The sequence below is a fragment of the Calliphora vicina genome, chromosome 5, assembly GCF_958450345.1.
Source record: "Calliphora vicina chromosome 5, idCalVici1.1, whole genome shotgun sequence".
Taxonomy (NCBI): domain Eukaryota; kingdom Metazoa; phylum Arthropoda; class Insecta; order Diptera; family Calliphoridae; genus Calliphora; species Calliphora vicina.
Genome location: NC_088784.1, coordinates 7,002,934 through 7,027,435, shown reverse-complemented (window position 1 = coordinate 7,027,435; position 24,502 = coordinate 7,002,934). Strand labels below are relative to the sequence as shown.

The 24,502-nt window shown below is 30.1% G+C and overlaps 3 protein-coding genes across 3 annotated transcripts; 1 reads left to right on the top strand and 2 right to left on the bottom strand.

Moving 5' to 3' along the window:
- Positions 1 to 225: 225 nt before the first annotated feature.
- On the bottom strand, positions 226 to 5,978 carry LOC135961002 (probable cytochrome P450 4ad1). Its single transcript, XM_065512438.1, has 9 exons — positions 5,778 to 5,978; positions 4,683 to 4,792; positions 4,260 to 4,539; positions 1,880 to 1,949; positions 1,550 to 1,676; positions 1,205 to 1,390; positions 817 to 1,072; positions 563 to 751; positions 226 to 503 (listed from the first exon to the last, which is right to left on the bottom strand). The coding sequence occupies exons 1-9, from the start codon at positions 5,947 to 5,949 to the stop codon at positions 289 to 291; spliced, it is 1,605 nt and encodes a 534-aa protein (XP_065368510.1). The 5' UTR covers positions 5,950 to 5,978; the 3' UTR covers positions 226 to 288.
- A 3,506-nt stretch (positions 5,979 to 9,484) lies between these two features.
- LOC135960984 (cytochrome P450 4e2-like) lies at positions 9,485 to 19,682 on the top strand. Its single transcript, XM_065512415.1, has 7 exons — positions 9,485 to 9,673; positions 13,461 to 13,570; positions 13,637 to 13,916; positions 14,130 to 14,199; positions 14,266 to 14,392; positions 18,754 to 19,174; positions 19,246 to 19,682. Exons 1-7 carry the CDS (start codon positions 9,520 to 9,522, stop codon positions 19,656 to 19,658), a joined length of 1,575 nt encoding a protein of 524 aa, XP_065368487.1. The 5' UTR covers positions 9,485 to 9,519; the 3' UTR covers positions 19,659 to 19,682.
- Mal-A1 (Maltase A1) lies at positions 19,641 to 24,225 on the bottom strand. Its single transcript, XM_065512414.1, has 5 exons — positions 24,004 to 24,225; positions 20,484 to 21,520; positions 20,277 to 20,424; positions 19,870 to 20,206; positions 19,641 to 19,807 (listed from the first exon to the last, which is right to left on the bottom strand). The coding sequence occupies exons 1-5, from the start codon at positions 24,146 to 24,148 to the stop codon at positions 19,741 to 19,743; spliced, it is 1,734 nt and encodes a 577-aa protein (XP_065368486.1). The 5' UTR covers positions 24,149 to 24,225; the 3' UTR covers positions 19,641 to 19,740.
- Positions 24,226 to 24,502: the final 277 nt, after the last annotated feature.

Below are 24,502 nucleotides of genomic sequence, written 5' to 3'. Positions count from 1 at the left end.
TTAAAAATTAAAAAAGAAAATGGAAAATTTTTTTTTGGAAAAACATTTTTTTTTTTTAATTTTTAAAAACAATTTTGAAAAAAAAATTTAAATTTTGTTTACCTAAAAATATTTCAAATTTTTGTATAAGGGTATATATAATTTGGTGAAGGGTATATAAGATTCGGCACAAACGAATATAGCTTTCTTACTTGTTTTTAATCAAAACAAACACATGTTAATCAATAGAACTAAATTTTGTTTATTTAATTAAATATAAAGCAGCCAAACGATGATTGACTTTGTTGTTTATTTTCTCTCCTTAAGTCTAACTAAAATACCATTTTCCGATTTTAACGTAACTCTGATATTCAAAATCGGATCAAATTCACTCTCTGGCACACAATCCTTGCGGGAATGATCATTAATACCAGCCGGAAGACCATCCTGGGCGGGTAAAATCTCATAATGGCGTAAAATAAGAGAAAGTAAAGCTTTCAATTGATAAGTGGCAAATTTCTCAGCTAAAAAGAAACAACATAACTTAAAACAATAAAAAAAAACATGAGGAGTATATAGCTACCTATACACTTTCTGGGACCAGCACTGAAAGGCACCGATTTGAAAGCTTCTATGCCAATATTTTCATCCTTGGAAATATTTGAAAATCTCTCGGGTTTAAATTCACAGGGATTTTCAAAATATTTCTCATTATAGCCCATGGCTATGAGGCACATTATCACCGTGGTTCTTTTGCAAATTTGAGTACCATCTGAAAATCATGGAAACCATGAATTTAGATATCAAATTGAAAAATAATTTCTTTTTAAAACTTACTAATATCTATAGCCTTGCGATTAGTACGTGCTATTAAGGGCACCGATGGATACAATCTCAAGGTTTCCCTTAATACCAATTCCAAATAAGACATTTCGTCCAATTCCTTTAAAGTGGCCTCACACGTTTTAAACTCCTCCAATGTTTTCGATTTAAAAATACGTTGCTGTTCTTCATACACTTTATGTTGTATCTCCGGATGACGAGATAAGGTGTATAAAGTAAAGGATAAAGCAGCCGCTGTGGGATCATGGCCCTTTTATATAAAACAGAATACAGATACATACAACAAAAATATTAATTTAATATTAATTAAATATGTTGAATGTTTTAAGAACGAAAGAATGAAATGACAATTAATCTGTCATTTCATTCGTTGATATCATACTGTGAATATAAATGTGGATATTTCTTCAAATATTTCACCCAGTTTCAATTCTCTGCCATCCAATTTGGCCTTTAGAAGGACATTTAAAAACGGTTTCAAGTGTGCATCTGTTGCAAGCATGTCAGCTGCATTGTTGGTGATGGTGGTGTTGGCAGCTTGTAATTGACGTCTTCGTTGCTCCACAATCTATTATTTAAAACATAAAAGGTATTGTTATGTTAAATATCTTGTACGGATTTATTTATTTTATTTTTCGATTTATTTTATTTTTTCATTTAAAAACCTTTAAAAGGATTTTAATCTTTATTTTTCAGTTATTGTTGCCATTGCTGCTATTGTACTTACCCGATTGATTTCGGTTTTTAAAGAACGTAAAGCTCTTCTTTGTTTGCCATAATATGGTGTTAATTGGAACAAAGTATCGTATCTCTTAACAATGCTAAAAGTACGCTCTTGTATAACATCACAAAGGCTAAGAGAGTTGAAAAACACAAAAAGGAATCAAGATACAGAATCCATATTATCACCATCATCATTGTAAGTGTTTATATGTGGTTATTGGATGGTTGAACAAGTAAAAAAATTTAAAAAAAATATTGAAATAAAGTTGAAAAATAATTTGGAATTTAATTAAAATGTAAAGTGTTTGTTAATAATGCATTCATATTGACTTACTCTGTGATTGCCCTTTGCATTTCAGATGGTTTATTGCCCAGTGAGTTGCTTGATATACCAGTGGCATTTTCTGGGAAGTGAGAAAAATAAGAAATTAAATTCATGAAATCATATAAATACAAAGCAGAGTGAGAAGATAGTAGGTATGTTGATTTTGACATTGACCCACAAAAAGACGATCTAGCTGTGTTCGTCTGTCTGTCTGTTGAAGACAAAGGTATCTATATAGTCCAAGTTTGTCTTCAATCGTAGGTCATTACGTACTCTATGTTGTGCTTCAATCCTAGGTATTTATGTTGTCTAAGTTGATCTTCAATCGCAGTCAAACTTGGGCTTCAATCGAAGGTCTATATGATGTCTAACTTGAGCTTCAATCGTAGGTCATTATGTTGTCTAAGTTGAGCTTCAATCGCAGTCAAAGTTGAGCTTCAGTCGTAGGTCTTTATGTTGTCTAGATGAGATTCAATCGTAGGTCTTTATGTTGCCTAAGTTGAGCTTCAATCGCAGACAAACATGGGCTTCAATCGAAGGTCTTTTTGATGTCTAATTTGAGCTTCAATCGTAGGTCATTATGTTGTCTAAGTCTAGCTTCAATCACAGTCAAATTTGAGCTTTAATCGTAGGTCATAATGATGTCTAAGTTGAGCTTCAATCGCGATCAAACTCAAGCTTCAATCGAAGGTCATTACGATGTCTAATTTGAGCTTCAATTGTAGGTCTTTATGTTCTCTAAGTTGATCTTTAAACTTGAGCTTCAATCGCAGTCAAACTTGACCTTTAATCGAAGGTGTTTATGATGTCCAATTTGAGCTTCAATAGTAGGTCTTTATGTTGTCTAAGTTGAGCTTCAATCGCAGTCAAACTTGGGCTTCAAAAGAAGATCTTTATAATGTCTAGATGAGATTCAATCGTAGCTTTTAATGTTGTCTAAGTCGAGCTTCAATCGCAGTCAAACTTGAGCTTCAATCGAAGGTCATTATGATGTCTAATTTCAGCTTCAATAGTAGGTCTTTATATTGTCTAAGTTGAGCTTCAATCGCAGTCAAACTTGGGCTTCAAAAGAAGATCTTTATAATGTCTAGATGAGATTCAATCGTAGCTTTTAATGTTGTCTAAGTCGAGCTTCAATCGCAGTCAAACTTGAGCTTCAATCGAAGGAGTTTATGATGTCTAATTTGAGCTTCAATAGTAGGTCTTTATGTTGTCTAAGTTGAGCTTCAATCGCAGTCCAACTTGGGCTTCAATCGAAGGTCTTTATGGTGTCTAATTTGAGCTTCAATCGCAATCAAACTTGGGCTTCAAAATAAGTTCTTTATAATGTCTAGATGAGATTCAATCGTAGGTGTTTATGTTGTCTAAGTCTAGCTTTAATTGCTGTCAAAGTTAAGCTTCAATTGTAGGTGGTTATGTTGTCTAAGTTGAGCTTCAATCGCAATCAAAATTGGGCTTCAATCGTAGAACTTTATATTGTCTAAGTCGAGCTTTAGTCGTAGTCTAAGTTGAGCTTCAATCGCAGTCAAACTTGGGCTTCAATCGAAGATCTTTATGACGTCTAATTAGAGCTTCAATCATAGGTCATTATGTTGTCTAAGTTGAGCTTCAATCGCAGTCAAAGTTGAGCTTCAGTCGTAGGTATTTATGTTGTCTAGATGAAATTCAATCGTAGGTCATTATGTTGTCTAAGTTGAGCTTCAATCGCAGTCAAACTTGGGTTTCAATCGAAGGCCTTTATTATGTCTAAGTTGAGCTTCAATCGTAAATCTTTATGTTGTCCAAGTCGAGCTTTAGTCGCAGTCAAAGTTAAGCATCAATTATAGGTCTTTATGTTGTCTTATTTGTGCTTCAATCGCAATCGTGAGCTTCAATCGAAGATCTTTATGATGTCTAATTTGAGCTTCAATCGTAGATCATTATGTTGTCTAAGTTGTGCTTCAATCGCGGTCTAAGTTGAGCTCCAACCGTAGGTCTTTATGTTGTCTTAGTTCAGCTTCAATCGTAGGTCTTTATGTTGCTAATTTGTGCTTCAATCGCGGCCAAAGTTGAACTTCAGTAACGGGTCTTCAGGTTGTCTAATTTGAGCTTCAATCGTATGGTTTATGTTGCCTATGTTGAGCTTCATTCGTCCGTATTTATGATGTGTAAGTTGAGCTTCTATCTCAATTCAACTAAAGCATAAATCGTAAGTCTTTATGATGTCTATTTGGTGCTGCAGTCATAGGTCTTTGTATTTCCTTAGATTCTGCTTCAATCGTTAACAATTTTCTTGTGAATCTAACAAACATTATTTTGCCTCACCTTTTTATAATTTTTCACATTAATTACCAATTCCTGGAATCAAATTTAATTTATAATAATTTCCCATTCCCCCCTCTCCACTTACCACACACAATATCCAGTGTACATTTCCTAACCAATTGTTGTATATCGAACATTTCCCCATTGGCGGCATAATCATGCAGTTGGTGAACAAATTTGTTGCCTGTTTTATTAACCACCTGCATATAGCCGTCTATAGCCTGGCCATCAAATGCAGGCATATAAATCTTTTGATGTTTCAGCCATCTAGCACCGGAGCTAGTAAGTAAACCGTCACCTAGCCAGGGGCGTAAAAACGAATACAAATGTTCTTTATACAATAAAGCAGAGCTGGAGAGCATATTCTAAAAAAAAATAAATAGAAAATAAAGGAAACAACAACAAAATTAAAAATAAAACCTAAAAAAAGGGGTTAATGAAAATATGTTGGTGTAATTGAATATGAGAATAGCATGTGTATGTGTGTATGCCAGTGTAATTTATTTACCTGTATTTCCGCCGGGTCACTCAGCATGACATGATATTGAAAAAATACTAATGAACGGAAGCCTTGGAAATCATATTTCCGGCAATATTGTAAAATCTTTTTGGGATATTCTAGAAATAAAAAGATATACATACATAGATATAAATGTAGGTTTATAGAATTTAGGGAAATAAGTAAAATATATTTATTTTTATTTTGCTTTTATGGCTGCATTTAACAGTAAAATTGTGTTTTTTTTGAACTTTTAACCAAACATTCACATTTGTTTGGGCTTTCGAATTTTAATCTGTTGTTTTTTTTTGTTGTTTTACCACACATTTACTGGTTTTTGGTTAAAACCATAAACTAATTTGCTCATAAATTCCGTTCAAAGTATTTAAATATTTCATTATCGCCCAAGTTGATGGTAATTAAAAAGTTTTTCACTACAGTTTGGAGATAAATAATAGAACAGAAAATAAACACTAGATTGATAAGGTTCTACTTTAAGTCATACACAATTTGGCAGCTTTAAAAAAGCTTTTTAACAATTTAATGTTGCCGAGTTTTAGGCGGCTTCAAAATTCAAACTCCAGTTATGAGATTTTTTAACACTGATGGGTTAACGCACAGTGGGGGAATTTTAAAAAGTGGATATAAATCTGTAATTGTCCAATATTGATAAAAGGTTTTTTGATAAGTTTTGAATTTCTATTTGAGTTCATAAATATTTTATTAAGAGTTTTTACTATAGTTACTACAAAAACTGGATATGAGATATGCCCAAGGGCAATTTCATAAATTAAAGTCTACACAGAGAAAACAGATTCGTGATAGCAACCGAATGTGTTGCCAATCGAATGATTTTACCTTAGTGACCGAATTTTAGAGTTGTGACTACATAATTTTGGAGGGGGTAACAAAAGTTTGGTTGCTTCAACCGAAATACTTCTTTGTTAACTGAGTTTCTGTTGATAGAACTGAAAAATTCTATGTGTGCAACCGACTAAATCATTCAAATTCGATTGCTATCACGAACCTGTTTTCTCTGTGTAGGTATGTCTAATTCTTGCTTTTCATATTACTTAAACCACAAAATGATCATTTCTTACTCACCATCCGGCTTCAAACCAAATTGAAATAGATTTCCCACAAACGGATAGGGTGTTGGACCCGGTATCATTTCCATTATACCCGCCACATGATCAATATAATTGAATATTTTAATGCCCTTGAAAAACAGCACCGATAACACTAGAATGGCTATAGCCAATAAAAACATTTCCATATTGGAATAAATTATTATTTTCCGTTTAACTTTTATTCTCTGAACTGTTCTTAAACTTAACGCGTTGCGCGGCAAAATCAAACTGAATTTATTTTGCAATAAATGTTAAACAAATAAATTAAAAACTCTACCCCAAGTTGGCAATATTCGGCTGCCAAAGTACTTCTAAGATAAATGAATAAGTGTATAAGTGTTTAATTATTATTAGTTTGTTTTTGGGGGCTAGATAAGCTGAAAAAGCTTATCAAACTTATCGATATTATCAAAAGAATTGCGTTAATTTAAAACAAAAATAATAATTCAGACTAAGTACTAAATAAGTACTGAAATATTGACTCATGAGGTAATCTTGGTGGTATAAATTTGAGTCTGTATTTTGCCATCTTTAATTTCCCATAGGTTTTCTAAGGGATAGAGATCTGCCGATCTCAATGAACAAATATTGACTCATTCTTTGTATTGTTTTTAATAATTTTTTAACTTTTATAATTTTTTGTTAACATTTTGTCTATATCTACTATAGACCAACTGATATTGTGATCAGTACAAAGTCCTGATTATTCATTTGTGTACTTTTTTGCAACGAGTCGTATGTTTTTTAGTCTCTATTTCAATAGCGACAAGGGTGGAATAAAAAATTGTCAATTTATGGCTTGTGATGTGATAACAATTATTAAACAATATTGTATTTATAGTGCAGAATACGTATGTGGGAAAATGTTTGAATTGAACTACTGGCTACTGGGTATACAAAAGTTAGAAATATTTTTGGACAATGAACAATTAATTGCAGATAGATAAGACTTCAACCATATGTTTGTCATAAATATGACCTAAGTAGCATGTTTAACTTATTTATAATTAGTAAAGTTGCTATGTACGGTTGTGCAAAATTCTATACATTAAAAAAAAGAAAAAAAAAAATAAATGGAGATGTCCATGACTCTGAGACATAAATCAGGCTGAATTCGACAGATGGCATGGGTTATATCGGTAGTTTATTCTCCAAAGACCTGCGACTTAAGAAAACCCCACAAGAAAAAGTCTAACGGGGACAAAACGCACGAAATCGATGGCTAGTTCACATCACCTCCACGTGAGATGACCATGACCTCAAATCGCTAGTGCAAAATGTCCAATGTAATATGAGCTGTGTGGAACCTATCGTCATCCTGTTAAAATCACATGTCGTTGGTGTCCATATGATCCAATTTAGAAGAAAGGAAGTTGGTAATCGTCAACCTATAAAGCTCGTTGTTGACGGTGATGGACCAACGACGAGTCATTCTCAAAGAAATACGGACCGATAACACCGACAACCCAAAATCCACACCAAACAGTGACTTTTTCGGGATAACATTTGACGTACTTGGATCTCATGTGGATTAGTATAGTCCCAAATTCGACATCCCGAAAATTGGCGAAGCGCGTTGAACGTTGCCCGAACAGAACCCAATTTGATAAAAAAAATGGGAATAAATCTTTAACTTCTACACGATTTTAATGGAATTTGATATGCGCAAAGAGGAAGTGTTATCGAGATTAAGGTTTGAAGTTGTGTGCAGAAGTGGCGCGGTCAGGAGTCCTCATAGTAGGAAACCTCGGGTATATTACATATTTAAAAAGATCATATTTCTTCGTTTGTGTTCGGATTTCAAAAAAAATGCATATATAGAATCTCTTTGTGGAGCACTAAAAAAACTATCAATTATCTCTTATAGCAAGGATATATTCGCATTTGAAAATTAAATTTTCAAAATTTTTACAACCCTACTTCAGTTTTTTTTTATAATAGCCGATCCAAATATTTCGCGATTTTCCTTGCTTTTCTTTTATTGGGATAACAACAAATGTATATGTCAAATAATAAAAGAATCATTTAAAACTCATGACTGAGTTCAAAGTTATAGGCATTTGAATTTAAAAAAGACGATTTTTTGCCAATTTTTTGGGAAAAAATTTAATTTTGTTCTTTTTAAATTATCTAAAAAAATTCTAATAAGATTTATAAGGAATTTATACGTTTTGGAAAGCTAAATTTACATCAAATATTTTAAATGAAAAATAATTTAAAAATTGTTGATACGGAAGGGACCAGGTGCATCCAAAATTGATTTCAACAGACAGACAGACGGACATGGCTTAATCGACTCCGCTATCTATAAGGATCCAGAATATATATACTTTATAGGGTCGGAAATGAAAAATGTAGAAATTACAAACGGAATTGCAAACTTATATATACCCTTCTCACGAAGGTGAAGGGTATAATAATTTAATTTCAGTATTAAAAATGTGTATCTTCACAAAAATTCAATAAAAATCATATGTTGTCATATTTTTCAAAAAAGTGTTCCATGAATTTTTCAATTGTCAAAAGTTATATAAATTTTTGGAAAGTAGACAAAATCCTCTATCGTTTGATATACCTTATAGTTTTTACGAGGCAAATTAATTAGGGAAATCTGAACATCTCGAAGATGTCTATAGAAAACCAAAATTGTAGATCGCAAAATATGGAGTCAAAATTATAAAACGAAGGTAGCTTTGACAGATGCCGTTAAATATTTCTAAAGGTAGGGTCACACATGGCAAATATTTAATCAAAAAAGCGTAACCACTCTTTTAGCACAAATTAGTTTGACGTGTTTTCTCTTACAATTGTTTTGTAAGATCAAACAGCATCAAATATACTAAAACTATTTATTTGGTTTTGAATCATCCAAAGTAAAATAAGTTTTTGGAATAAATAAAAGATTCAAATATATTTTATTAAGTTGTTGCGTCTTTTTCGTCAAATATTTGTAATGTGTGACCCTACCTCAAGAAGACGATTGAATCTCTAATTGCTTCATATACATTATCTCTGTGGAGCGGTAACAAATCTAGAACATAATTTATGTATTTTCACCAAAAAATTCAGATATTTATAAATAAATCTAAATAATCTATAATTTCCAAACGGATTGATCTTAATATGGCTATTGAAAATATGAAGTTAAAAAAAACTCACATGAAAATTAGATTTTAATTAGAGCAGTTGTTTAGAATATGTATTTCTTACCATTTTTTGTTGTAATCAGTCCCACTGTGTCTCTCAATTGAAATACCTGTTTATCATTTAACATTACAACTAGATAATAACGTTTTAAGTATAACAGATAAGGCAGTGTTAATATCACATTTCCCTTAGCATAGCTTTAGGATGTTGGTAAAAAGATCGTAGATCAGTATGATTTTTACTAAATTAAACTAATAAAATGATTTGTAATATTATTTAGCTCTGCCTAATTTCTTTGCTAAAACTGAAACAAAACAAAAACAATTTATCTCTAGAATATAAGTGTTCCTTATCTCTCAAAACGGTTTTTTGTTTTTAATCCGAGTTAAACAAAATTTTAAATTATTTGTTAATAAAAAAACAAACTTTCATGTGAATATTTCAGTTGACCATTTTAGCTACAATTGTACGGTCCAATTGTAAGCGCTTCATATTTCGGAAATATTTTTTCTAAGCAATTAAATTGAATATTTTTTTTTATTTTTTGTGTACTTAAGCATTCATTAAAAATGTTAATATTTATTATATTAATTGCTTGTTTATTACCTCTAATATATTTGGAGTTAAGAACATATAAATTAAAACAAATGATTAAACATACACCGGGTCCCAAGACATTGCCTTTGGTGGGCAATGCTCATCAAATGGGAAAAACTCCAAGTGGTAAATTACTGTTTTTAGTGGATAAGTTAAACAAATTTTAAAATATGTGTAATTTAGTATTAATTTAAAGTGTAAATTTGAATTTAAATTTAAAAAAAATTTATTTCATAACAAATAACAAAAGAAATGGCCATGATTTAATAGATGGTGACAAAATCTATTTTTCCGGCAAATATATAAAACCAATTTTCAATAATGATTTATTTATTCTCAAGAGAAATTTACATAACATAATTGAAATGCAAAACAACATAGTTTTGAAACTGATTGATGTCTCAGACAGTTGTTATCAACTTAGACAGATAGACAGAGACAATTTTTTTTATCTGATCGACGTGTGTCATTTATAAAACAAAATGCTGATTACTTATTTAATATTCAAATTAAAGATCAATAAAACTGTATCGATCAAACGATACCGTAAGGTGTCAACTGGAATCCAACAACTGTCGCAGCATCTTTTTTCTTTCAGTGTAAACATATTTTTGTTGTTGTTTTTTAGCCACTGCAATACAGTATGAATTGCATATTTTTAGCTACTTATCCGAAATAAATATATAATATCAATTAAATGTATTTTGTTTAGGTAGCACTTCAATTTCTTGCGATAACAAACAAGTGTCTGACAACTGTTCCCTTGATTAACGGCACGTAGTGGGGGATTTATAAAAAAGTGGACATAAATTTGTAATTTTGAGGGTATAAAAATGAAATTAGGTCTATAAAATAAAAATGTTTAAAAAAAATTTGTGACAAAAAACATGTTCCCTGGTTATTAATATGTTGGTGAATCAACTATTGAAATCGATGTCTTCCGATGTACCAAGGTTAGTTCTATTGGATAGTAATTCAGACACAATTTTTCAGTAAAAATCGGTCGAGAACTCTGTTAGTTAGAGGGGGTAAAAATTTTACATTTTGGCCAAACATGTGATTTTTCTCATCCATGTAACTTATTACCTATTGTTCTTAGCAAAATGTGTCCCAAATAGTTTACATAGCTATTTTGTCAATCTTTCTAAACAAAATATTTAAAAAAAAAATAAAACAATTTTTAATATTTTTTTTCCGAAATCAAAAATTTTTTTGATTTTTTTTCAAAATCGCCCCCTTTTTTTCTTAAAATAAAGCTTAGGTATTGGGCCCCCTTTTAAAATTTTTTTTCCTCAAATGAAAGCTTAGATCCATTCCTTTAAGAGCTTTTTGGTATCTTAGTGAAAATATTTTTATTTAAACAAAATCAAAATTTTTTTTTAATGTTTTAAAATTTTTTTTAAACATTTTTTTTAAAAAAAGTTTTTTCAAAATTTTTTTAATTATTTTTTTTGGAAAAAGAATTTATGACAAAAAAAAAATTTTTGATGAAAAATAAATTCGGGTTAAAAAATATTTTTTTCCAATTTTGACCCATTGTATGTCCAACTAGTAAGTTGGTCTTATATACGTCGTTGCAAAGGTCTTTGAAATATCTATCATTAGATATCCATATTGTCTATATTAATGACTTAGTAATCCAGATATAGGACAAAAATAGGTCAAAAATCGAGGTTGTCCTAGTTTTTTCCTTATATCTCAGCCATTTGTGGACCGATTTTCTCGATTTTAAATAGCGACCGAGCCGGAGATATTGATGTATGAATCGTGTATGTAAGTTATTTGGGGGCTTCGGAATGTTGATTTCAACACACAGACGGACAGACGGACATGGTTATATCGATTCCGCTATCTATAACGATCCAGAATATATATACTTTATGGGGTCGCAAATGAAAAATGTGAAAATTACAAAGGGTATAAAATATTTATTTTGATAGATATCCCACTTGCACTAAGCGACTAAAAAGGTCTTCAAGGAAAATATCTAAGCTTTATTTTGAGCAGAAATTGAAAAATAACATCAACAAAGTTTTTCATTTTTCAAAAAAATTAAAAAATTTTATGTTCTATGTTATAAAACTATGTTATAAAAGCAAGCGAACAAATAGGTCTTCAAGGAAAATATCTAAGCTTTCTTTTGAGAAAAAAGGTCGGAAAAACATTTAAAATTTTTTTTATTTCTTTTTTTCGAAAGATTGAAGAAATAGCTATCAAGGGAGATCTCCACCGATCTTGTTGAAAAATTAATTTCATGACATGAAATTCCCCATATAACAAATCCCTAAAAGAAACGGGATTAATACAAAATTTGTCACGTGACTAGTAATAAAGTGATAGGGAACGAGACACTTTATATGAAAGAGACCTGTTACCTTAATACGGAATACATTTACACTTCTTAGGCTCTCTGTGATAAGTCACCGTCCGGCACTACTCACGGAACTAGCACGTTTAAAACAATTGGCAAGACTCCCTGACTACATTCACTGCAAAGTCTTTGTAATGATTACTATCGCGAATATACTAGCGGTTTGTCATATTTTGATAAAGTTAAAATCCCTTAATTAAAAGAAAGAAATTAAAGAAAAAAATTATAATTTATTTATCTATTTAAAATATTCATTAAATAGATTAATAACTGACATTCTTAACGGTCTGGACTATAAATCGGGTGAGGAAAAATCTCCCAACCACTTCATTCTAAGTATTTTTTAACAGGTATTGCAAAATGTGGCCGAGCGTTGTAAAGGTGGAATATTACAGTTTCATATCTGGTAGCTCCATTGAGCTTGTGGTGAAGCAAAACTTCCCGCATATGACGCTTTGTTGGTACAAATGTCGACATTTTTGATCCAAAAAAATGTTGTTTGCACTATAATGTTCAATAACTAAGTGACAATAAATGACAGATATGAACCCTTCAAAATGAGCGTTCTAAAGCTACGCCATCTATTGTAAATCCCGTTTCTTTTTCATTTCAATACTTAGTTGTTAATATACATATATTAAAACAATTAATGACAATTTAATTGCAAATATGTTTGCGTGCTTTTTAATCTTGTTTTCATAATAATTTTTTTTTGTGCCGAGTCACTATATGACTTTTTTTAAGCATGAACGAGCGATAACCCAGCATAAAATTTAAATTTCGATGTTATAGATAACAGTACTTTTTTGAAAACTCTATACCGTAATTTCAGTTTTCAAAAACAAGACCTTTTATAAATTATATATGAGGGATTTCATGTGAAATGAGCCACCAAGAAAGGAACTTGGTTTTTTGAATTATGACGTTGTTGCAGCAAATGAGCTATTAATTTAATGTTTGGAAAAGTTTCCATTGTATTGTCAACAACGGATTGTATGTAAAGTAAAAGCTTGACTGATCAAATTTTACTGAGAATAGTTTTAATTAGAACCGTATTGCCTGACAAATTTTGCTGGGTAAAATGGATGCATGCCTGCATTTTCGTTTGTATATTTATTGTTAATTCCTTATTTAGTATTGAAATTCTAAACATGCTTCATAACATTGAAATACATTTATTTCAAATAGCTACTTTTTTTAAAAAAAAAATCTATAAAATTTAAAATAAACAAACGTGTAAAGTTTCTCAATAATTGAAAAAAGATAACAAGTGTATAAAGAATAATTAAAAAATACAAAATTTGATAAGACTTATAACTGCAGCTACTATAATATCTACTATTAATGAGTGTTATTTTGGGTTTAAACTATTTTAAATAAAAGTGTTTATTTATGTCAACAACCCCTGAATTAATAAAAAGTATTAGTTTCTAATTTTCCCATGCAAACACAATGACTTAACAATTTTTAAATCCAACCATTTGTTATGTTTAATTCTATCTATAAATTCATTAATTGACTAATTTTCTTATCAATTTACAGCCATATTAAATGATTTCTTTAATTGGTGGTATGAATTCAAACAAGATAATGTTACAGTTTGGATTGGATACTATCTAAATATTGTGGTGGCCAATATTAAGGATATAGAGGTAATCAGTATTAAATTTACATATTTACAAAAGAAAAAATTCTAATCAAATAAAAAAAAATAAAAGTTTATTTTAACCAGCAACACTTTAATACAAAAATCCGACATCTATGACATGTTACATCCCTGGCTGGGTGAAGGTCTCTTGACCAGTTTCGGTGCCAAATGGTTTAAACATCGTAAAATGATAACGCCCTCGTTTCATTTCAAGATTTTGCAAGACTTCCATGAAGTCATGAATGTCAATTGCAATACATTTGTGGAGAAATTGAAAAATGTGGCCAAGGGTGAATCTATAATTGATTTCCAGGATCAGACACATTATTTGACATTGGATGTGGTTTGTGGTGAGTTTAAATAACATAACATGAAATACAATTGCCCAATTCACAATCGGTGTCGTAGCGTTGTAAGTTGTATATCATAAATATTTTTCAAACAAAAACAAAACATTAATAAAATAATTACGACATACAACGATACAACGCTACGACACCGTTTGTGAATTGGGCAAATTAATTTATTTATACTATGTAATTTGTTATAATTTTACTTTTCAGATACCGCCATGGGTGTGCACATTAATGCCATGGATAATCATGATGCGGAAATTGTTAATGCTTTTAAAGAGTAGGATTATGAGTTATTTTGTTTTCTAGAAGTATTTCAAACTCTTTTCTTTTTCTTTTATTTAAGTATGTGCTATAATATCAACATGCGTGCCTTTCATCCTTTGAAGCGTAGTCATGCCATCTACAAATTCTTTCCAGATTACCAAAACTTTCGAAAGACTTTGAAAATTTTACAAGATTTTACATATGAGGTAAGATTTACATTTATTCATTTTATTTTCATTTAAATTCTAAACCGGTTAACCTATGTTCATCTATTTGTCCTTGAGTCTGTTTATAGAAAACACATTGACATCCGAACTATGAAACCGAATAACTTATAAGTCATTAATATAGACAAAATGGATATATAATTATAGATATTTCAAAGACCTTTGTACCGTCGTATATACCACTATAGTAAGTCGGACCTACAATGAGTCAAAATCGGGAAAAATATTTTTTAACAATTTTTTTTTTTAAAATTTTTTTTTCTTAAATTCTGTTTACTATAAAATTAAAAAGATAACATTTTTTTTTAAAAAGTAAAAGAACATTTTGAAAAAAAGTAAAAATAAAAAATTTTGAAAAAAATGTAGAAAAAAACATTCAATTAAATAGATTTCTAAGTCATTAATATATATAAAATGGATATTTAATTATAGATATATCAAAGACCTTTGCAACGATGTATATACCGCGATAGTAACCTACAATGGGCTAAAATCGGGAAAAATATTTTTTAACCAAAATTTTTTTTAAAAAAAAATCCTAAAATTTAGTTTACTAATAAATTAAAAAGATAACAATTGTTTTAAAAAGAAAATTTTGAAAAAAATTTAAAAAAAAGTAAGAGTGCTATATTCGACTGTGCCGAATCTTCACCAAATTATACTTAAAAATTTTAAATATTTTTAGGTAAACAAAATTTAATTTTTTTTCCAGTTGTTTTTTTCATTTTTTGTAAAAAAAAAATTTTCGATTGTTATTTTAAATTTAAATTTAAATTTTTTTTTTTTCAATTTTAAAATTTTTTTTTGTTTTTTATTTTTTTTTGTTAAAAAAAAATTCGGGTTAAAATTTTTTTTCCGATTTTGACCCATTGTAGCTCCAACTTACTATGGTCTTATATACGTCGTTGCAAATGTCTTTGAAATATCTATCATTAGATATCCGTATTGTCTATATTAATGTCTTAGTAATCCAGATATAGGTCAAAAGTCGAGGTTGTCTTGGTTTTTTCCTCATATCTCATCCATTTGTGGACCGATTTTGCTGATTTTAAATAGGAAACTTCTCGAAAGCATGTCTGACAGAATTATTGAAGATTTGGATCCCGAAGATATCTGGGGTCTTCAGAAAATTGATTTCAACAGACAGATAGACAGACAGACGGACATGTCTTAATCGAATCCGCTATCTATAAGGATCCAGAATATATATACTTTATAGGGTCGGAAATGAAAAATGTAGAAATTACAGACGGAATGACAAACTTATATCTACCCTTCTCACGATGGTGAAGGGTATAAAAATTGGGAAAAATTTACAAAAAAAAAATCTTCAATTAAATTAAACTGATTTCTAAGTCATTAATATAGATAAAATGGATATCTAATTATAGATATTTCAAAGACCTTTGCAACGACGTATATAAAGCGATAATAAGTCGGACCTACAATGGGTCAAAATCGGGAAATTTTAACCCAAATTTTTTTTTATTTCTTAAATTTTGTTTACTAATAAATTAAAAAGATAACATTTTTTTGGAAAAAGTAAAAGAAAATTTTGAAAAAAAATTTTAAAAATTAATTTAATTTTTTTTAAATAAAAAAAAATTTACTTAAAAATTTTTATAATTGTTATTTTGTAGTAAAAATTGGCGAAGGGTATATAAGATTCGGCATAGCCGAATATAGCTCCCTCTCTTGTTATATTATAAATTAATCTGATAAATTATTTAATAAATTTCGGCAGTACTGAAATTTTCGTTTTCAAAAAGTACTGTAATGTACAAAAGTACTGAATTTTCCAACACTTGATCTATTTAAATTCATTTAATGCACACATCTATGTATAAAAAAGTAGCATACTTTAAGGCATTCAAGTGAAAATAGTTAGTATATGTCATTTTGTATGAAGATCAGCGCACAGTGGGGGAATTAAACAAATGGAAATAAATATGTAAAAGGTCTAAAAAGTTTTAGCTTATTTTTAGAAATCAACACAACTATTTTTTATGAATATTTTTAGTGAAAATTTTCCATGCCTATTTGAATGAAACACAGGTTTTTGGATAAAAAATTATTTTATTTTTCAACATAGTCTCCTTTGAGCTCTTTGCACTTTGTCAAACGTTTCTCCAATTTGTACGCCTACCTATTTTGTCGAGATTAACAAAATAGGTATTTTTTGTGAGATGAGTTCATCAAATTTCTTTCCGCCGAGTCATTTCTTCAGGCTTGGAAACAAGAAATAATCACTCGGTGCTAAATCCGGAGAATAGGGCGCAAGAGGGAGCATTTCGTTGTCCAATTCATGGATTTTTTCTATGAAGACATTTTGCAGAAAGCTTTTTTATACCCAAGTGATAATTCCAAATTGAAACCACTGAGCCATGCGAGATACCTATGGCTTCCACAATCTCTCGCACTTTCAATATCCGATCGGTCAACAGGATATCATGATTTTTTCAATTGTTTGATGTAGAGACCTCTGGTCGTCCTGAAAGTTCGACTACAACGAAATTCAGTATACCACTTTTTTTATTATTGAAATTAATGGTGCAGACTTCCAATAGTATTTATCATGCTTAGCCTTTATTTGAGTGAAAAAATAATGCTTAATGACCAGACTAGGATTTTTAATTTCCCGACCTTTTTTGATTCCCGGGAATCGGTAAAATTTTTCTCTACATTCCCGGGTACCCGGCTATTCCCGAAATATATAATAATACTGTATACTATGAATATTATAGCAAAATTTCATATAAAAACTTATATATAGAGATTCGTATTAATTAATTCAATTTGATCTTAATTCACTAAAATCTTAATCCGTAATTAAAAAATGTCAGTCATTCATTTTATAAATCCATTCCCAATATCTAATTCTTTAGCTTCTTTCAAAAGCTTCATTTAAATTTAATTAGTTTTGAAGTTAATTAATAACAGAATTTATTCAAACTGCTTAAATTTTTGTTGATTCAAATCTACTACAAATTGAGTTAAAATGTCTCTTTCTTCATTCAGTTTTATTTAGCTTTTAATCATTTTCAAAATGAATTGAAAAAAGATCTTAAGCCTTTTAGTAAAAGGAATGAATTCAATACATTTAACTGAATAGTTAAGAGATAAAATGTATGTTGATCTAGAAAATTTCCAAATTATTGGATTCAAATGTGAATTTTTATAATACAACATTTGCAAAACACACTCATTATAATGCTGTCATTGTTACTAAGGACTATTGCTGTGTTTCCTTTCAAGGCAATTTCAATTCTATACTTGAAATTACCAAATGGTGTGCCGCCATCAAAAATAGGGTCCTTTGTTGTACTAGTATTTTCTGGAATAATTCGCACCTGTCCATCTTGGCATTGAAGATTATTCAAATTTATTTCTAGATCGAGCAGTTTTCCATATTCTTTTTTAAATTTTCATTCCAAAAACCCCAAATAATAAATAATAATAAGCTTTTCACTTTTTAAAGAAAAAAAATAGAGTTCTAACATGTTTTCTTTGTAGTTTCGTCAGTTTTTAATTCCCGGGAATCCCGAATAAAAATCCCGGGAATCGGGTAGTGAAAAATTGGTAAAATTCCCGGGAAATTTGTGAATTCCCTATTTGTGAATTTGTGAATTTGTGAACCCTAGACCAGACGAAATTTACTTTTTTCCAATTTCTCCTCAAGTCACAATGGCTGTCAAAAACATACTAAATGACTCAGCTTGTTCAAATGAGTAGCTTGTTCAAGTAACAGCTGCCTGTTGACAGAAGCGGTGTTTTTCTTTCAGCTAAGAGCCGAGAAATTACAAAAGCCTCGGTCTTATTGACCCACCCTTGTATTTTTGTTTAAAAACAAAATGGGATTTTTAAGATAATTGGCTGTATTTTGGGTACCAAGGTCGAGGCTTAACATATTCTTGGTACAAGTACAGACATTTTACATCGTTTTCAATCTCGAATACCTCACTTTGGGATTTTGAGACTCCGCCCTCTTGATCTTTAAAGTTAAAATTTGAAACTTAAACTCAACTACAAATCGTCTATAGTCAGAAATTCAAGATTTATTTCCAGAAATTCCGCCACTGTATAGTGTTTGCTAGGGTCTGGTTTGAGAGAGTAACGCTTCAGTCTCTTTGCAACTTCTTGCCGGAAAATCGTTTTCTAAATCTTAACTGTTCTAAATGTGGACAATTTTGATCAACAAAATCTCAAAAATCAGACAACAACTGGTTTCTATCCCGCAGGAACCAATTATGTAACTAGTAATTGTTCGTTTATATAAAAGTCTTCATAATTATATTAATAAGCTGTTTTTAGTAGAGTTAATTTTTTTTTTCAATTTCCAGGTCATCGAAAAACGCATTGAAACTCGCAAACAAGAGGAGGCGCAAAAAATGGAAACTGTGGAAGATGAATTTAGAAAACGCAAAATGGCATTTTTGGATACCCTCCTCTCATCCACCATAGATGGACGACCCTTAAATACCCAAGAACTCTATGAAGAAGTATCAACATTTATATTTGAGGGTCACGATACCACTACCTCTGGCATAACATTTGCCACATATGTGCTGTCGCGTCATTTGGGTATACAGCAGCAGGTCTATGAAGAGCAGCAAAGAGTAATGGGAGGCAATATGAAAAGAGATGCTACATTCCAGGAATTATCGGAAATGAAATATTTGGATTTGGTTTTAAAAGAAGCACAACGTTTGTATCCCAGTGTGCCCATGATAAGCAGATCGGCTGAAAAGGACTATATTATAAGTAAAATATATATATTTCTTGAGATAGACTGAAAGCTATTATCTAAAATATTTATTTCATTTCCCTTTTAGATGGCAAATTAATACCCAAAAATACTTCTTTGAATATATTCCTCATGGCTTTGGGCTACAATGATAAAACCTTTCCCGATCCTTATCGCTTTAAGCCGGAGCGCTTTGATTTGTCGAATAGAACGGAAAACCAAAATCCTTTTGAATATGTACCCTTCAGTGCTGGCCCACGTAATTGTATTGGACAGAAATTTGCTCAATTGGAAATTAAAACAGTGGTATCGAAAATTGTGCGTAATTTTGAAATTTTACCCGCCCTCGATGAATTGGAATCTAAAGATGGCTATGTAAGCACCTACTTTGGACCTCATAAATATAACAAGCCCCAGCATAAATACGAACCCATACTGTCGGCAGTATTGACCTTGAAATCAGAAAATGGTGTACATTTAAGATTAAAGGAAAGAAATTAATTAAAGATTTTTATTTAAAATAAACTTTTAGCATCGTTTTCTTTTGGAGAATAGTAATTATAATAGTTTGATGGTTAGAATTTTAAACTTTTACTAAAACAGCGCCTACTTCGCCTTCAATCAAGAATTGTGAGGGATCCACAGTTTGTCTGAAAAGGGAAAGAAAATTTGAAATTCAAAAGTTTTTAATTCAAGACTATTTTCAACTTACCCATCACTATGTTTCGATTGCACAGAAGTGGTAATAATTTCAGCTTGAGAGCCCATGTTATAATAACTATTGATATTGATGGTTTGATCCTTTTGACTTAAATTTAATACGATAACATACAAATCACTGCCGGCTTTTTGGCGGGAATAGATAATAACATTATCGGCTATGGCCTGAATATTAAGATCACCATCTTGCAGGGAGGGTTCTTTGCGCAATTTAATTAATTTCTTAAAGATTTGCAAATGAGATTGGGGAGATCTCAATTGGGCCAAGGCATTGTTGACTTGATAGTCGTCGGCTACCGGCAGCCAGGTATGATCGCCGGTGGTGAAACCTTAAACAAATAATTTCATATCAATATTTTCTGTAAAAATTAAATCTAGATAGCTAGATTTTTAACTTACCTGCCAAATTGGAAGCATCCCATTGATAGGGAGTTCTAGCGGGATCACGAGAGTAACCATAATAGGTCTGGGGATTGGCGTTACAAGCTTGAGGATCTACAGAGTCTTCCCAAGAAATGAAAACATCATGCATAGCCAGTTCTTCACCCTGTTTAAAATATTCACAGTGTAAATATCTTCTACCCTTATATGATCACTTATACTTACATTATAGGTAACAGCATTGCCGGGCAAAGTTTGCAACAAGATATTGAACAAATCAGCGCGATTAATGCCCAAACGTGAGGCCAAACGTTTGTTGTCATGATTACCCAACACCCAATTGGCATAGACATCCTTGGGTATAGCATTCATAAACTTCGTTATGTGACTAACCATTACCTCAGCCGAAGTATCATTGAATACATTGGAAAGGAAATCAAAGTTAAACGGCACATGAGAACCATTGCGTGTGCCATCACCATAGAAACGTATAATATTCTCAAAACTGGTATAAGCTTCAGTCAATAAAATTCTAGTATCACCACCATGTTCCTTTTTGAACTCATCGGCTACAGCACGCCACTGATAGGCCATGTCGAAAGTTTCGGGCTGATCATTAGTATAAATATGCTGCAAATGACAGTAGTCATCTGGATCAGGACATGAGGACACATCAGCAATAACTGGCTCATCGGGGTACATATTGTTCTTATCCAATTCCTTTTCAAATAAAAATGGCACAGCATCAATACGGAAACCGGCAATACCTTTGCCCAACCAGAAACGCATAACATTTTTCATTTCTTCCACCAACTTGGGATTGCGATAATTCAAATCGGGCTGTTTGATGGCAAATTGATGCAAATAGTATTGCTGTCTCTGATCGTTCCATTCCCAGGCACTGTACCGGAAAGCACTCAACCAATTGCTGGGTGGCTCACGTTCGCCGGTGGTCTCATTGATGCGGCCATTGTGCCACACATAGAAATCACGATATTCGGGATCATTGTTGACGGACTTCTTGAACCATTCGTTTTCGTCACTGGAGTGATTGGGCACAAAATCCAAAATAATCTTAATGCCAACTTCTTTGGCTTTTTTGATCATGTTCTCGAAATCTTCCATGGTACCGTATTCGGGATGAATTTGATAGAAATCGGAGATGTCATAACCGAAATCGGCCATGGGGGATTTCATAATGGGCGATAGCCAGGCGGCCGTGAAACCGATGTCCTTCAAGTATTGCAGTTTTTCGGTAACACCTGCAGAAATATATGGAATGATGTATTTTGTTTGTATATAATATCTTAATATTTTCTCGATTAATTATAAATAAAGTTGTTTTTTTCTGTTGCGATTACCCGAATACTTTTTTTAGATTATTCGATTATTTTGTCTTATTGTTCGATTATTTTTGAATTGTTTAACAGATTACTCGAATAATTTTGTTGGATTATACATTGGATTTTGTTACATTCTAATCCTAATTTTTGGTAATACAATTTTATCTGTTTTTCATTCCAAAAATATTATTCGATTACCAACTAAGTTTAATCAGTTATTCGATTATTTTGATGCAATAATTTTTTTAAATCAATTACGCGTTTATTTTATAATATAAAATTTTTCAGAATTTCAATCGAATAATTTTATTCGGTTACCCGAAATATTTTAATATGTTAATCGATTAATTTTTTTGAAGGAAAAGAAATTTTTACTTATTGTATTTGTGAAGAAATACATAGTTTTTCATTCGAATATTTTATTCGATTATTACCCGAATAATTTTAACAGATTATCCGATTATTTGCTAAAAATTTTTTTGGACAAATATTAATCTATTATAGAATAGAATATTTCAGTACTTCGTTAGAATAATTTTATTTGGTTACCCGATTAATTTTAGTCGCTTATTCGATAAATTTTTTTTATTCAAACATTTATTTGAAATTTTAAGCAATTAAGTGTAATAAGTAATATACATATATTATAAGATACCCGATTAATTTTATTCGGTTATTCAACAAAAATTTTGTATGTATTAATTTTTTTACTTATTGCTTATGTGTAATTATTTCATTCGGTAACCAAAACAATTTTAATCAATTATTCGAATAATTCTTTTTATGAAATATTTTATTTGAACAATATTCGCTTATCCGATTAATTTGAATCGGTTATTCAATTTACTTTGGAGTTGAAATATTTTACTTAAATAAATTTAATCAAATGTTTTTGTAATATAAAATGTACAGCATTTTATTCGATTGACCGATTATTCGAATAATTTTTTTCGATGAAAAATTGTTTCTAGTTTTTATGATGAAATATATCATTCGAATATTTTATTCGATTTCCAGAATAATTTTAATCGATTATGTATTCGATTAATTTTATTAATGAAATATTTTATTTTAGAAAATTTAATAAACTACCCTATTTATTGTATCAAAAAATTGTTCGATATTTCCTCCGAATAATTGTATTAGGTTACCCTATTAACTATAATCGGTTATCGATTAATTTAGTTGTTAAAATATTTTATTTAAACATTTTAATCTATTAGGAGACGTTTTGTAATATACAATTTTTTATCATTATATCCCAATAATTTTAATCGTTTAATACATAAATTATTTCATTCGGTTTCCAGAATAATTTTAATCGATTAACTTTGGAGTTTAAATATTTTAATTAAATAAATTTAATCAAATGTTTTTGTAATATAAAATTTTCAGCATTTTATTCGAATAATTTTATTCGGCTAGCCGATTAATTTTAATCGGTTATTCGAGTTTAGTTTTTATGATGAAATACATAAATTATTTCATTTGAATATTTTATTCGGTTTCCAGAATAGTTTTAATGTATTATTCGATTCATTTTATTAATGAAATATTTTATTTGAACAAATTTTAATAAACTACCCGATTTACCCGGTTATCGATTCATATTATTAAAACATGTTCGTGATGTTTTGTAATATACAATTTTTTTATCATTTCATTCGAACTTAATTCGTCTATCCCAATAATTTTTAATCGATTAATACATAAATTATTTCATTCGATTTCCAGAATATTTTTAATCGATTAATTTTGGAGTTAAAGTATTTTATGTAATTAAATTTAATTAAATGTATTTGCGAATAATTTTATTCGGTTATTCGAATAATTTTTTTCGATGAAAAATTATTTACAGTTCTTATGATGAAATACATAAGTTATTTCATTCGAGTATCTTATTCGGTTTTCAGAATAATTTTAATCGATTAATTTTATTAATGAAACATTTTAATAAATTATCCGATTTTGTGTAATACAAAATTGTTGGGTATTTCTTAGGAATAATTTAATTCGGTTACCCGATAAATTTTAATCAGTTATCCATTCATTATGTTGGTGAAATATTTTATTTAAAACTTAAAATTTTTTATATAATTGTTCGATTAACTTTATTCGGTTATCCCAATACTTTGAATCGTTTAATCCAATATTTTTTTCAGTAATACATACAAAATTATTATTCGATTATTTTCTTCATATGTAAGTATTTTATTTTCTATGTGATAAAATAAATAAGTATTTTATTCGAATAATTTTTTTTGGGTTACCCGAATAATTTTAATCGGTTAATATCAAATTTTTATTTTACTAATTTTTTATTTTTTATGTATAATGAGTCATTTTTGTTTTATTTCCTTTATGTCTATTAAAAACACTTTTCACTCATTTTAATTCCTTACCATTCAAATCACCAATACCATCACCATTACTATCCCGAAATGAACGCGGATAGATTTGATAGAAATTGCCATTCTCCCACCAATCCTTAGCGAAACCGCCAGCCACTAGGGAAAATAATAAAATAAATTTTCCCAACAACTTCATTTTCTCTAGTTTTGTTTCACTAAATTTCAATTAAATCAACACATGCGCTCCCTGAAGCTTTAAAACTATGTTCAAAATAAAACTAATAATATTTTTTAAAAGACTACCTGCTTTTATAAGAGTTTAATTAAAAAAAATCTTGATTTTTTATTTTAGCAAACGTTATCAAAATATCAATTGTTTTGTCAACATCAACGAAAAAAAAATAAAATCAATTTAAAAACAGCAATTTCCTAAACTTAGTTACAGAATACGTACTCAAAATAATTTTTCAAATGCATTCAGTATTTTCTAAGACGCCTGCAAAAGGTGACACTTTACTCATGCATGACCAATTTCAGGTTCCCATTCAAG

Excerpts from the sequence above, each read along its gene's own strand:
- LOC135961002 (XM_065512438.1), bottom strand. The coding sequence starts at position 5,949 with ATGGAAATGTTTTTATTGGCTATAGCCATTCTAGTGTTATCGGTGCTG. Across the intron at positions 1,950-4,259 it reads TACACTGGATATTGTGTGTG|AAAATGCCACTGGTATATCA; the intron begins GTAAGTGGAGAG and ends CTCACTTCCCAG. Across the intron at positions 1,677-1,879 it reads ATGCAAAGGGCAATCACAGA|CCTTTGTGATGTTATACAAG; the intron begins GTAAGTCAATAT and ends CAACTCTCTTAG.
- LOC135960984 (XM_065512415.1), top strand. The coding sequence starts at position 9,520 with ATGTTAATATTTATTATATTAATTGCTTGTTTATTACCTCTAATATAT. Across the intron at positions 13,917-14,129 it reads GACATTGGATGTGGTTTGTG|ATACCGCCATGGGTGTGCAC; the intron begins GTGAGTTTAAAT and ends TTTACTTTTCAG. Across the intron at positions 14,200-14,265 it reads ATTGTTAATGCTTTTAAAGA|TATGTGCTATAATATCAACA; the intron begins GTAGGATTATGA and ends CTTTTATTTAAG.
- Mal-A1 (XM_065512414.1), bottom strand. The coding sequence starts at position 24,148 with ATGAAGTTGTTGGGAAAATTTATTTTATTATTTTCCCTAGTGGCTGGC. Across the intron at positions 21,521-24,003 it reads TGGTATTGGTGATTTGAATG|GTGTTACCGAAAAACTGCAA; the intron begins GTAAGGAATTAA and ends ATATTTCTGCAG. Across the intron at positions 20,207-20,276 it reads GGATGCTTCCAATTTGGCAG|GTTTCACCACCGGCGATCAT; the intron begins GTAAGTTAAAAA and ends TATTTGTTTAAG.